The sequence below is a fragment of the Eleutherodactylus coqui genome, chromosome 9 (genome assembly GCF_035609145.1).
Source record: "Eleutherodactylus coqui strain aEleCoq1 chromosome 9, aEleCoq1.hap1, whole genome shotgun sequence".
Taxonomy (NCBI): domain Eukaryota; kingdom Metazoa; phylum Chordata; class Amphibia; order Anura; family Eleutherodactylidae; genus Eleutherodactylus; species Eleutherodactylus coqui.
In genome coordinates, this window is record NC_089845.1 from 66,261,111 (window position 1) to 66,274,293 (window position 13,183).

The window sequence follows — 13,183 nt, forward strand, 5'->3', positions numbered from 1 at the left end:
GTTGTTTAAACTAATTCCTCCCATTCTGTATGTACTTTTTTCATTTTTATTGCCCAGATGTAGAAACTTGCATTTCTCCTTGTTAAATACCATTCTGTTAGGCGCTGCTCACTGTTCAAGCTTTTCTCGATCTATTTGAATCTCCCTCTCTCTCTTCTCTAGTGTTATCCTGTTTCCCAAAAATAAGACAGTGTCTTATATTAATTTTTGTTCAAAAAGGTTTCACTTTTTTACATGTATAGCTGCCTGGACACTATTTAAATTGACTTTTTTAATTAACTGTTAGCAGGGCTTAATTTTGGAGTAGGGCTTATATTTCCAGCATCCTCAAAAAGCCTGAAAAATGATTTTGCATCCTCAAAAATTCTCGAAAATCATGCTATGTCTTATTTTCAGGGTATGCTTTATTTGTAGCTATCTCTCCTAGCTTTGTGTCATTAGCAAATTTGATCAGTTTGCCCTCAATTTCCTCTTCCAGATCATTTATAAAAATGTTGAACAACACTGGGCCCAGGACAGAGCCTTGTGGTACCCCACTTGACACATTTTTCCAATTGGATATGCAGCCATTTATGACCACCCTTTGAGTATGATCACTCAGCCAGTTGTGAATCCACGTAACAGTTGCCTTGTCAATCCGATATTTGATCATTTTTTCAATAAGTGTGGTTTAAGATACTTTGGCAAGTGCTTTACTCATGTCAAAATATACTATATCTACCAGATTTTCATGATCAACCCAGTCGGTGATTCTCTCATAGAAGGAAATTAGATTTGTCTGGCATGATTTGTTTGTTACAAACCCATGCTGGCTCTAGTTAATTACTCTATTCTCATCCAAGTCCTTGAATACATGCTGTTTAATAATTTGTTCATAGACCTTCCCCAGTATAAAAGTCAGGCTGACAGGCCTGTAGTTTCCTGGATTCACTTTCTTCCTTTTTATGAAGCTAGGGACTACATTTGTCCTTTTCAAATCTTCTAGGACTTCTATTCTCCAGGAATTTTCAAAGATTATGGTAAGTGGTTCTTTTTTTCCCCCAATAGCACAGGGTTGATATTACTTCTACTTTTTGACAGAAAACAGATACAAAATAAGAATTTAAAAGTTCGGCTTTCTCAATGTCCTTTTTAACCAATTCATCATTTTCATCCTGTAAACATCCTATAGCATCTTCGGCTTTTCTTTTGCTTTTGACATACCCCCAAAATCCTTTTTTTATTGCTTTTGACCTCTGTTGCAAGTCTTCATTTATTATTAGCTTTTCTGACAATTGCCATGCAGTTTGTGGGGCCCATTACTTTTGCCTGAGAGAGATTCCCAACAAATTTCTGGATAGTTAAAATCTCCTATAATTACTGTCATGTGTTTTTTGAGAGCTTGGCCATCTGATGTAGAAAGAGTTCATCCATATCTTCTGCTTGTCCAGGCGGCCTATAGTAAATGCCTACAATGGTGACCTTTCTATTGTTATCTCCTTGTATTCTTACCCAAACAGTTTTCTACAGAATTACCATTCTCTATACCAGCAGTTCCCAGACTGTGCTCTGCAGAGCCCTTGGGGCTCCACGAGCGACAGTCAGGGGCTTCGACTGAGCCATGGTGTTGAACCTATGGCACGCGGGCCGATGGCTGCTCACCACGGTAGTGATTACTGAGTAGGGTGTTGCGGCTCCCTGTCCAGTAATCGCACAGAGACACTGATCCCGGTGCACATTCTGAGGTCAGTGTGCAACTGGGATCCTCCTCTCCTGACCTCGCCTCCTTAGTTCTGCAGGAGAGAACAAGGGAGGAAATGTTCCGGGCACACACCTTGCTGTCAGTGTGCACCTGGGATCAAGGCCAAAAAAGAGGAGGAGCAGCGCTGACTACAAGAAGGAGGTAAGTATATTAGTTGGGGGGCTATTATTAATGGGACTACTGAGCAGTTAATATTATTGTGGCTACCTACTGTGGGGTTAATATTACTGGGTCTGGCTATTGTGGGGTTAATATTACTGGGGCTAGCTACTGTGGGGCTAATATTACTAAGGCTGCCTACTGTGGAGTTAATATTATTGGGGCTACTGTGGGGTTAATATTACTTGGGCTACCTACTGTGGGGTTAATATTACTCGGGCTACCTACTGTGGGGTCAATATTACTGGGGCTATTGTGGGGTTAATATTACTGGAGCTACCTACTGTGGGGTTAATATTACTGAGGGGGTTAATATTATTACTGGGGCTATTGTTTGGTTAATATTATTACTGGGGCCCACTGTGAAGTTGCTATTACTACTGGGGCCAATATTGGGGATGCTATTACTACTGGAGCTCCTGTTGAGGCCACTGTGGGGGTCACCATTACTACTGATGCCAATATAGGGGATGATATTACTACTGGGGCTGCAATAGGGGTCGCTATTACTACACGGGCCAATATAGGGGACGCTACTACTACTGGGGCCAACAATATAGGGGTCACTATTACTACACTGGGTGGATTTGCTGCAGAATTCACATTACTTGCAAATCTCATCCACACATTGGAAAAAATCTCCACAACATTTGTGTGGATATTGACGTGGTGCGGGATTTAATTCCGCAGCATCTTAATTTTAAATATAATGTATATCAATAGGCCATCCAGTGCTCCAGCATCCCTCCCTGTTTTTTTTTGTTTGTTTCACCTGATTCATGACTGTTTATACTTTTAGATATTTTATATGGTACATGTCTTGATTTGTTTTCTAATTATGTGCATGTATGTGTAATATATATCCGTCCAAATATATTAATACTTTATTTACATAGGCTATTTATATTTTATTTTAGCTTAATAGAGGACCCTCAGAACAGTGCATTTATTTTGCTTTTGATAAAATGAAAAAAATGTTTTGTACTGTGTTAGCCAGTAGAGCAAAAGTGATTGTAGATATAATAGCTTTTAATGGCTAACAAAAGTACATAATGCTACAGCAAGCTTTCAGGTCTTCTATCGATCCTTCATCAGGCTAGAATGGAACTGGTTTGGATGGGGCACATATATAATATACAAATGCAGAGAAGACACCTCTTTTGATTGAAATACAAATCTTTACATGCAGAAATTTGAGACTGTTTTGCACTCAAAACTTAAAACAACAGACGAACTGAGCTGAGACATAAATACTTAATCAGTCCACTGAGCTCAGGAATGTGACAGTTTTATGATATGTATTATTTCTCCTTCAACCTACACATGAAAGGAGATGCAGCACCACCATAAAAATTCAGAACTTGACTTGTAATAATGTTGCTATCCAATAGGTGGTGATGCATCTCCTTCCATGTGTAGCATCATTTTAGGTAAATAAAGTAAAGAGCAGTTTTGCTAGTTATCACACTAGCTATCACATAAGCAACAGCAGTTTGAAAAGTTAGTAACCATTTAAATTCCTGTTTTACAGACTATATAAAGAATGGCTATTTACGAATCACTGCCATAGGACTGTTAAAAAATAGAATGCATGCCCCTCTAGCTGGAACAGTGTCTTTTTTGTGGAAGACTCTCACATTCAGTGGAAGCATACAGGTAAGGGGCTTCTGTCTACTAAGGAATGAATTAAGGTAAATTAGATATCAACAGTAATATTATGAAATGCTCTATAGATTCCTTTTCCATCTAGTGTTCTGATTTGCTGCTTAGTATGGTTAATTTTGATGTTGGCTAAGCTTAAAAAGTTATTCATTAAATTGCCATTTTCTATATGATGTTCCCGTGATATATCCTAATTCACTTCAGTGATACGGACAAGAATAGGACATGTGATGAGTTTTTTAATGCAGTCCGTATCTGCGTGAAAAAACTCAGGCCTAATGCACACGGCCAGATTTGCATTGCAGAATCCAGAGCGGGTATCCGCTTTTGGATTCCGCAGCAAATACCGGCTATAGTATACAATGTAAAAGTGGGTATTCATGCCCACGAGTGGAAATTGATTGCGATTTTTTTTTTCCACTCGCGGGCTAAAAAAAATCGCAGCATGTTCTATTTTAAACTGGATTCCGTGCGAACGGCTTCCAATGAAATCAATGGAAGCCATCCATCCCGTCGTCCTTCTGCAATCGTGATTGCGGAAAGGTTGTGGGATCCGCATCATTGCCTAGCGATGGCGCGGTCACATCTGTACTGCGCATGTGCGTCGGCCGGCACATCCGCAACACAGACGAAAACCATCTGGACAGGTACGCAGGGGTCACAGGCCGGGCAGAAGGTCAGATTCCTTTGCAGGATCCCACTTGCGGAATCTAACCCAGTCGTGTGCATTTGGCCTTAATAGCATGTGCTGCCTCATTAAATATTATGGGACCGTATGCTATCCGTGTCTCATCCTTTTTTTTTTCCTGTCTGACAGACACATAAAAAAATACTAGTGTGTCAGAGGCCTTACTGAGAGCAATTACATTTTATTAGATGACTTGGCATGCTGCAGATCATAGTACCTTCATTTCCTTTTTCATATTGTTCTCTTCCCATTATTCTGTTCCAAGTTAGTCTTAATTTCATATGTCCAAAAGAATCTTCCAAAACTGGATTGCTTTTTTTAGGTGTTTTCTAGCAAAGCTTTATCTGGCTCTTTGTTCTTGAAGTTTTCATATGGAGATAAATTCAAAAATGTAAAGAGAGTTTATCTCTTGGTAGTGAACTTTGACAATGATAAGCCTGCCTCCGTGAGAATCTTTTTGACTTGGATAGCATGGTAAAAGGGCTTCTGTTTACTAACAAATAGAGATGAGCGAGCATACTCGTCCGAGCTTGATGCTCGTTCGAGTATTAGGGTGCTCGAGATACTCGAGACGAGCACCACGCGGTGCTTGTCTCAATTAAACGAGCACTGACCATTGAATTCAATGGAGCCGGCAATACAGCCGGCTCCATTGAAAGCAATGGGCTGCCGGCTAGCGCGGGATGAATTTTCGGGAAGGGCTTAAAAATATAAGCCCTTACCTGAAAATCATTCTAAAATGTGTAAAAAGTAAAAAAAAATATATACTCACCTTGTCCCGGCAGAACGATGTTAGCCCATTGAATTCAATGGAGCCGGCAGTACAGCCGGCTCCATTGAAAGCAATGGGCTGCCGGCGATCGGACAATGAATTTTCGGGAAGGGCTTAAATATATAAGCCCTTCCCTGCAATTCATCCAGAAATGTGTAAAAAAAAAAAAATATATATATACTCACCTGGTCCCGGCAGACGGAGTTCAGCTGCGGCCAGCTGGCAGTTCTCCTGAACTGCTCTCTGTAGTATTCAGCAGCCGGGGATTTAAAATCCCCGCCTGCTGAATGAGCTCCCTCTGATTGGTCACAGCCTGACCAATCAGAGGCAGATCTCACTCACACTCATTCATGAATTCATGAATGGGTGAGTGAGTGCTGCCTCTGATTGGCTCAGCGCAGCTCTCAGCTGAATGACAGCAGTTCAGCACCACAGTGCAGGGGACAGCAGGAGAAGACACGGCTGTGCCCCGGCAGCTGAAGGGAGGTGAGTATCTATTTTTTTTGTTTTTTAAATCACTTTTAATTCATTTCCAGGGAATGGCTTATATGTAAAGCCCTTCCCTGAAAAATAATTCAGGTGTGCCAGCGGACCATTGTCTTCAATGGAGTCGCCGGCAGCAGCAGCGGCTCCATTGAAGAGAATGCCTGCATTTTTATTCTTTTTTACACTAAAATCTTTCTTTTTCAGGTAAGGGCTTATATTTTTAAGCCCTTCCCGAAAATTCATCCCGCGCTCGCCAGCAGCCCATTGCTTTCATTGGAGCCGGCTGTATTGCCGGCTCCATTAAATTCAATGGGCTAACATCGTTCTTCTCTGCCACAGCTGTGGCAGAGGAGAACGATCGTTATGCTGACAGTGGGGGGGGGGGGGAGGGGTGTCTCACTCTTGCCACTATTGTGGCTTAATAGTGAGACCTCGGAGCCCGAAATGCAGCCCTGCATGTTTCTCCTCGCCTGCCCTATCCATTTCTGTGTTTTTTACATGACTTTGGTGATTTGCTAAGATTTTCACAAATGAAAACCTTAGCGGAGCACCAGTCATATACAAAAATGCTCGAGTCGCCCATTGACTTCAATGGGGTTCGTTACTCGAAACGAACTCTCGAGCATCACTGAAAGTTCGACTCGAGTAACGAGCACTCGAGCATTTTGGTGCTCGCTCATCTCTACTAACAAGTTAATTCTGCACTGATCAACATTGTCTTCCATGCTCTTTTAGGCCTTGTGGTGTTGCTGAGCCGCTTTCCTTATTATTTTAAGAATGTACCAAATTGGTTATTTGGCCACTACCAAAGTTACTGCTCTCTCTGCGATACACATGGTTTTTCACACTAATGACGGCCTCCTTCACTTGCATTGACACCTGTTTAGGAGTTCCCATGAACAGTTAGCAGATGGAAATTTAATACTTGGAGTCAACTGCAGACCTTTTATCTCCTTAATTTGTCATAGAACAATAAGGTAACAGCTACATGGACCATGAAACGGTTTATTAGTCAATTGTCTAGTTACCTTTGAGACTGTGAAAATGGAGGGATTATGCAAAAAGTGTTTGTAATTCCTAAATTGCTCACGCAGTATTTTTGTTAAACCCTTTGAATTAAAGCTGAAAGTCTACACTTGAATCACATATTTATGGATTTGTTGCAAATCTCTTACGGTGATGTACAGAGGTTAAATTATGGAAATTGTATCACTGTCCAAATACTTCTGGACCCAACTGTGTATAATGTCCCTGCGCTCAATCAACTATTAGCTGTCTGCAAATGGTTATTCTAATGATAGACAATTCTTTCATTTCATAGAATTGCTTCTTGATGGATGTAACCGTTTTAGATGAATCAGAAAAACCGTATTGGTGTCTTAGTGCCCCAGTTCAGCTATGTGAAGGCAAATCCTCGGAAACACTTTATGACCTTATGGGGCAGAGCTTTGACTTGAACTACAGAGATGACATAGGAAGGGTTCATGCTGAACTTATTTGGATGAAAGAAACGGAAGAACATTATGTAATAAATCTGGTTTTGTACTTAAATACAGAGAAAGTCAACAGTTATTTTGGAACAAATTATACAGTAAGTAACAGACATACCATATCTATACATAAAACATAATTATCCTTTTACTGTGGTTCTACAAAGAATGGCAGCTTGTTGAAGGCATACACTCTAGAAATGTTGCTGATAATTATAACCAGCAGGTCCTAGCCCTGGGGTTTCTTGCAAAGGTGGTGGCGTATTCTTGCAAAGTTGGTGGTGTATTCTTGCAAAGGTGGTGGCGTATTCTTGCAAAGGTGGTGGCGTATTCTTATAAAGGTGGTGGCGTATTCTTGCAAAGGTGGTGGCGTATTCTTATAAAGGTGGTGGCGTATTCTTGCAAAGGTGGTGGCGTATTCTTGCAAAGGTGGTGGCATATTCTTGCAAAGGTGGTGGCGTATTCTTATAAAGGTGGTGGCGTATTCTTGCAAAGGTGGTGGCGTATTCTTGCAAAGGTGGTGGCGTATTCTTGCAAAGGTGGTGGCATATTCTTGCAAAGGTGGTGGCGTATTCTTGCAAAGGTGGTGGCGTATTCTTGCAAAGGTGGTGGCGTATTCTTACAAAGGTGGTGCCGTATTCTTGCAAAGGTGGTGGCGTATTCTTGCAAAGGTGGTGGCGTATTCTTGCAAAGGTGGTGGCGTATTCTTGCAAAGGTGGTGGCGTATTCTTGCATCTTCTCTTTTGACATACCTTATATGCCATTTCCAGAAACCATTGAGTGAGAATAAACAATATACTCCTTTCAGTGGAGAGGAACAGCCCTTGTGTCACCACCATGCCACAGAAACTGGGCTCCAGGACATGATTTTATTACCAGGTGCTGGCTGAATAGCAAACCCTCCAATATTTCCGACATATTGACGTCCTAAAATTCAGTGATAGAAAAAAAAGAAGCAGATCTGCCTCATTGCTTCTACTAACTCCTCTTTTAAATGTATTGTTATGTCCTCATTCATTGACAGGTTTGCTTTCAGCTCTCCAGCTGAAATTATCAGAAAACAGATTTTGTGGGAATCTATGACCTGCAAAATATATTTTCTCTAAGGAAATAACAACCACGTAGCAAGAGGTAATGGGTTCAGGTGGCTAGCTTCCAAAGTGCAGTCAGAAAAAGTGATTGCATGCACAAGAATATATCCCCTCCTCAGAATTGTATTTTTAGAGGCGATGACTACAACCTAGAGGTGTACAAAGTAAAGTAAGAAAACTATTAAAATGTACTGTATAACAACATGTGAAAAGAACAGGCCCTAAAAGTTAAAATGTAACATATTTAAAGGCTATGGACACCTTTTGTTTAAAAAACTCTTTTTTGTATAAATCCATGTATTTTTGTATATAAAACATTTCTGTAATTGGTTTTCATTAAAAATGTTTAGCCTCTTCTTTGAAGTTCCAACATACTGCAGGCTGGAGGACTTATATTCTTGTAAAATCTGTCAATCAGGAGACTAACAATTTTTTTCCCCAGTTTTGAATGACCTGAAATGACGTGTTTCAAATCTCCTCCTGCCCTTCCCCTCCATCATTCTATTCAGAGCTGGATAACAATCTATCATTCTGCCTAAGTCCGCATTTCCAACAAATAAGTCAAATGTGAAGGTGCATGTAAACTGCTGCAGCAAATACATTAACAGGAACACGTTCCTCCACGCTCAAACACGTTTTACTATATTTCAATAAGTCACCTGGGACAGTTGAGTGAATGAAGTACAGGACAAAGCGAGGACAGCTACTTTATACTGGAAGTATATAACCAATGGGTCCATTGGTCTAAAAGAGGTGTCTTTTAGAGTAGGGTACCCATCCAGTAAGGTTTTCTTGGACATGGCAGATGGACTCACATGCTTTGATCAAAATATGTGCTAAGAACCTTGCACTTTTATGTGGTTTATAAAGGCACTTCTGCAATTTTATTCAAATAATTAATATGTATGAGTGCTGAGGCATGTTTTTCTATTACTGTTTACTTTACAAGAATCTTAGTCCTCCAGCTTCCAGTGTGTTGGGACATACTGCAAGTACAACAAAGAAACTGTTGAAAATTCTGCATGATAACAAATTACAAAAATGGTTTATCTGCTAAATTACCTGGATCTATTAAAAAAATTCCAAATGTAGGTGTCCATAGCCTTCAATGGTCGACATTGAATAAATTGGTGGGTAATAAAGCCCTACCTGGATGATCCTTTGGCATTCAGGATAATGTTCTGTGGATACACTGTATGAGTCAAGCAAGCAAGTACCTCTTGTAAAAGCAAAAGTCCAATTATGTCATATGTGCATCAATTGCAGTGTATACATAAAGTTATAGCCTTGTTGCCAATCTTTGAGTATTCTGAACCTGTTTAGTAAATAGAATTAAAGAGGTTGTCCAGCGGTTTTAGATTTTTTTTTTAAGTAGGGAAAGCACAATCAAATGCAGTGAAGCGCATCACATGCCATCTGTACCTTTCTGCTCGAGAATCATCACTGATTTCTGACCATCCTAAACAGTACAATAATTAACATAATTATAATTAATGGTTTAGTGTCATCCACTAATGCACCTTAGACCTCCAGAAATGTTAGCTATTACCCCATTACTACCATGTAAAATGTACTGTATCAAACCAAAATGACTGCACTGCTTTTCTGATTACGTAATGCACATTGTGCATTGGTAGGGCAAAACAGCGTGTACGGTCTTAGACTACCAATGCACAATGTGCATAAGATAGACAAGCAGTGCAGCAATCTTGGTTTGTTCTAAATTGAACAGTTGCCCAACAGGTCGTCCCAGCAATAATTGTTTCTGTGCTTTTACAATCAACTCTTAGCGAATGGGGGTGGAGTGTGCCGGGGATTGTACCAACCCATCTCCATTCACACTAAACAAGCTTGTTCATAGATGAATGATTTCCTGTTTATACAGGCCGATCGTCATTCCAGTTTTTATGCATGCAAAAAGTGAATAACGAGCATTAAGTGAACAAATTATTGTCAGTATCGGCCCGTGTAAAAGGGGCCTTAAAGGTAAACACCCATATATAGATAAAACAGGATCCACCATTCACAATAGATGATAAGCTGTGACTATCTACTTCCCCCTCCCTGCAAAATAGCCTCTGCACAGGTCACAGAACATGCCTAGAATAGACTCCCATACAGGTCAATGGATCATCTCCTGTCCATTGTGTGAATGGCCCATTAGATTGCTGTAAAGCATATCCTCTAAATGCTGTAAATGCCATTAAATGTAGCTCAGGCAAGATGGCAGTCCCCCGTAGTCATATATAGACAACAGAATAAAAAATTCTATAATCTGAATTTAAAAATGATTAGAAAAATGTAATGTTTCTCTATCCAGTTTTTATTCATTAACAAAAGGTAATGTAGTCCCTTTAAATGAGTTGTAAAATATGTTCTAAAATAATAAATAATCCAATACCTACTTAGCAGTCTTTGCTCCATTCCTCCGTTTGTTTACATTGACTGCAGGTGTGACATGCTTGTATATCTACATGACCACTGCAGCCAATAGAGTGCCAGGTACACACCCTGAAACGGAGCACTGACTATCGGATCTTTGTGATCTGTATACTGGATGTCATTAAACAGGTGATATAGCACAATCCGTGAAGAAAAAATCCCTGCGGATTTTTTCTTCATGGATTGTGCTATATACCCTAATTACACAGCCCAGGCCGGGCTGTATCCCGATGACGACTCTCCAGGAAACTGGATCAAGAACCCAGGGTGGTTAAAAGGCTATCGTGGATATCGGGTGCCAGTGGATTCTCTATCCTGAGAAATCCACTGAGCACCAGGTGAGTACATACCCACCACTTATATCTACCTGATAACGAGGCGCTGACACATATATATCTAATTAAACAGGTGATGCAACAGTCACGTGCTGCACTGCCATCAAGAATATCCAGGCGTATCATGGGGACTCTAAGGGAATTACAGATTTACTATAGGGAGCACGGGGGGGAATAGAGTATTAAAAACATCAGTCGAATAACCTATTTAAGTGCAAAAAAAACCCTTTGAAGGTGTTAAGACTAAAGGCAATTATCAAAAAGTATAAAGTACTGCAAGTCAGTTGCAGCAAAATCTGTTCTGGGTTCAGTATTTTACAGTATTGTACCTACCACACAACGTAAGACAACATACAATAAGTAGATATCAAGAAAATGTATTTCATCGTACTTACATTTGTCAGTCATATTTCTCTATTTTAGGATTACTCTTGTTGATTAGGCCGTTCCTTGAAGTATTCTGAAGATGAAGACTAGGAACTCTGGTGATTGCTGCAGTTGACGTAAACTATTGCCTTTCAGTACTTAGAGTTATATTTTTTGTTTTTGAAGCTGAGTTATGTCTTCATTGTTGTAAAATGAAGAGCATTTATTTTTATGTAACTTATTTCAAGGTTAATTTTAGTTTTTCTATTTTTTTTGTTTCTGTGCTTTGTCCTTTTTAAAGTTTGAACATAATATCTTTCTTTCTATTTTTGTGTACATTGTTCAGTGATTAAAGCAAGAAGAGAATCACTGGCGTAATAGTAATTCTTTAAATATGATTATTACTGACTCACAATATTTGTTAGTTGCATAAGGCATATCCACTTCCTCGCCAGATGTCAGTACTTGGTGCTGTAACTATTTAATTTAAAGAGGTTTTCTGGGACATGAAAAAAGTTATAAGGGCTTAAAATAAAGAAAAACTGAATACTTCCCTATCTTGGTGGCTCCCCGTACTGCATCCCCTGTGCCCAGCCCACTGAATCCAGAAAAAGTGGACCATCCATCGTGCACATGATCGCTCACCAATCACAGGCTTTAGCAGCCCTGAAAGAATCACCACTGAAGCCTGTGACTGGGTGAGCAGTCATGTGCACAATGAACGGCTTGTGACCGCCTGCCACTTCTTCTGGGTTCCATTGCAGCAGGCAATGGGACTGTAGTACTAGACGGCAAACCGTTTGGGTAGGTGAGTGTTACATTTTTCTTCATTTTAAGCCCTTATAACCTTTTTTTATGTCCTGGAAAACACCTTGAACCCCTCACACAATGTGAATGTGATACTCACACATTAAGATTAGGGCTGCATGGCAAAACAATTCTTGCATCTGTGGCAAGCTGAGGTTACTCGCCTCTTGGATCGGTCCAGAATGGGCACCACACGTGTACAAACGCTCCATAGACAGAAACTTCTTTTTAATCTAGCACCTTCCAGCATTTATTTCATGTCACAGCACAGCAGACTTATGGTGCATACAATGTCCAGGGTTCACAACCCACAGGGTCCCCATCACTAGCACCCGGGACAGCTAGAGGGTATCCTCCTCTTTCAGATGGGTGATGGGCAAAAAAAGGGGCCACACCGAACCAAGTTCCTGATGGCTGCTCCTACAGTCCATCTCTCTCTGGCTAGCAGCCAGCTTTTTTCCCCTGAGGGCTCTTGCACACTGGCAAGAGAAGAATCACTATGAGAACCCCTCTAACCCCACCCCTCATCCCCACTCTCGGGAAAGCCCTCTAGCCCTGCCCCCTATCTCTCCAAATATTGGGAGATATGTAGGAGATCTCCTGTAGCTCCGCGCCCCCTCTCCTCGCTACGGGGGATTCCAAGGCTGTTTCATGATGTTCTCCATTGATTTCAATGGGTAATATTGCAGGGTTTTTTATCGCAACTTGGCCTGAATGAACACATCGCAAATAAGAATAAAATCATTGAAAATCATTGGTTTCAAAATCATGCGTTTTCATTCACTCTCACATTGCAAGAAAATCTATAGCCAGTGTGCAAGAGCCCTGAGTGTGGTAGGAACTAATCCTTTTATCTCACTTCCTGCCACACTCACAGGTGTTCTTCTTCTCTCAGAGATACGAATGGCTGTCTAACACCCTCTGCAGACCATTCTGTACACTGCACTCCTACACATCATAAAGATCATGGTTAAAAAATAAAACAATATGTATTAGAAGGTGTGGCAGTGCACTGTAATCAACATATTTGTAAGGCGAGCACCAGCATTTCCAAAGATCCAAACTAGTCATGGTTAATAAAAGTTCTAGCTTGAAACAAAGTAAGCAAAAGGAAAAGAGAACCAGGGCTCAGTGGCACATAGTA

The 13,183-nt window shown here is 40.5% G+C and overlaps 1 protein-coding gene across 1 annotated transcript in view; it reads left to right on the top strand.

The window, feature by feature from the left end:
- Positions 1-11,572, top strand: part of FBXO15 (F-box protein 15) — an 84,146-nt gene extending 72,574 nt beyond the window's left edge. Inside the window, exons 10-12 of the mRNA XM_066578958.1 lie at positions 3,432-3,556; positions 6,830-7,099; positions 11,290-11,572. Of these exons, the coding sequence (XP_066435055.1) occupies positions 3,432-3,556; positions 6,830-7,099; positions 11,290-11,304 (410 nt within the window). The 3' untranslated portion in view covers positions 11,305-11,572. The remainder of the gene's footprint in view (positions 1-3,431; positions 3,557-6,829; positions 7,100-11,289) is intronic.
- Positions 11,573-13,183: the final 1,611 nt, after the last annotated feature.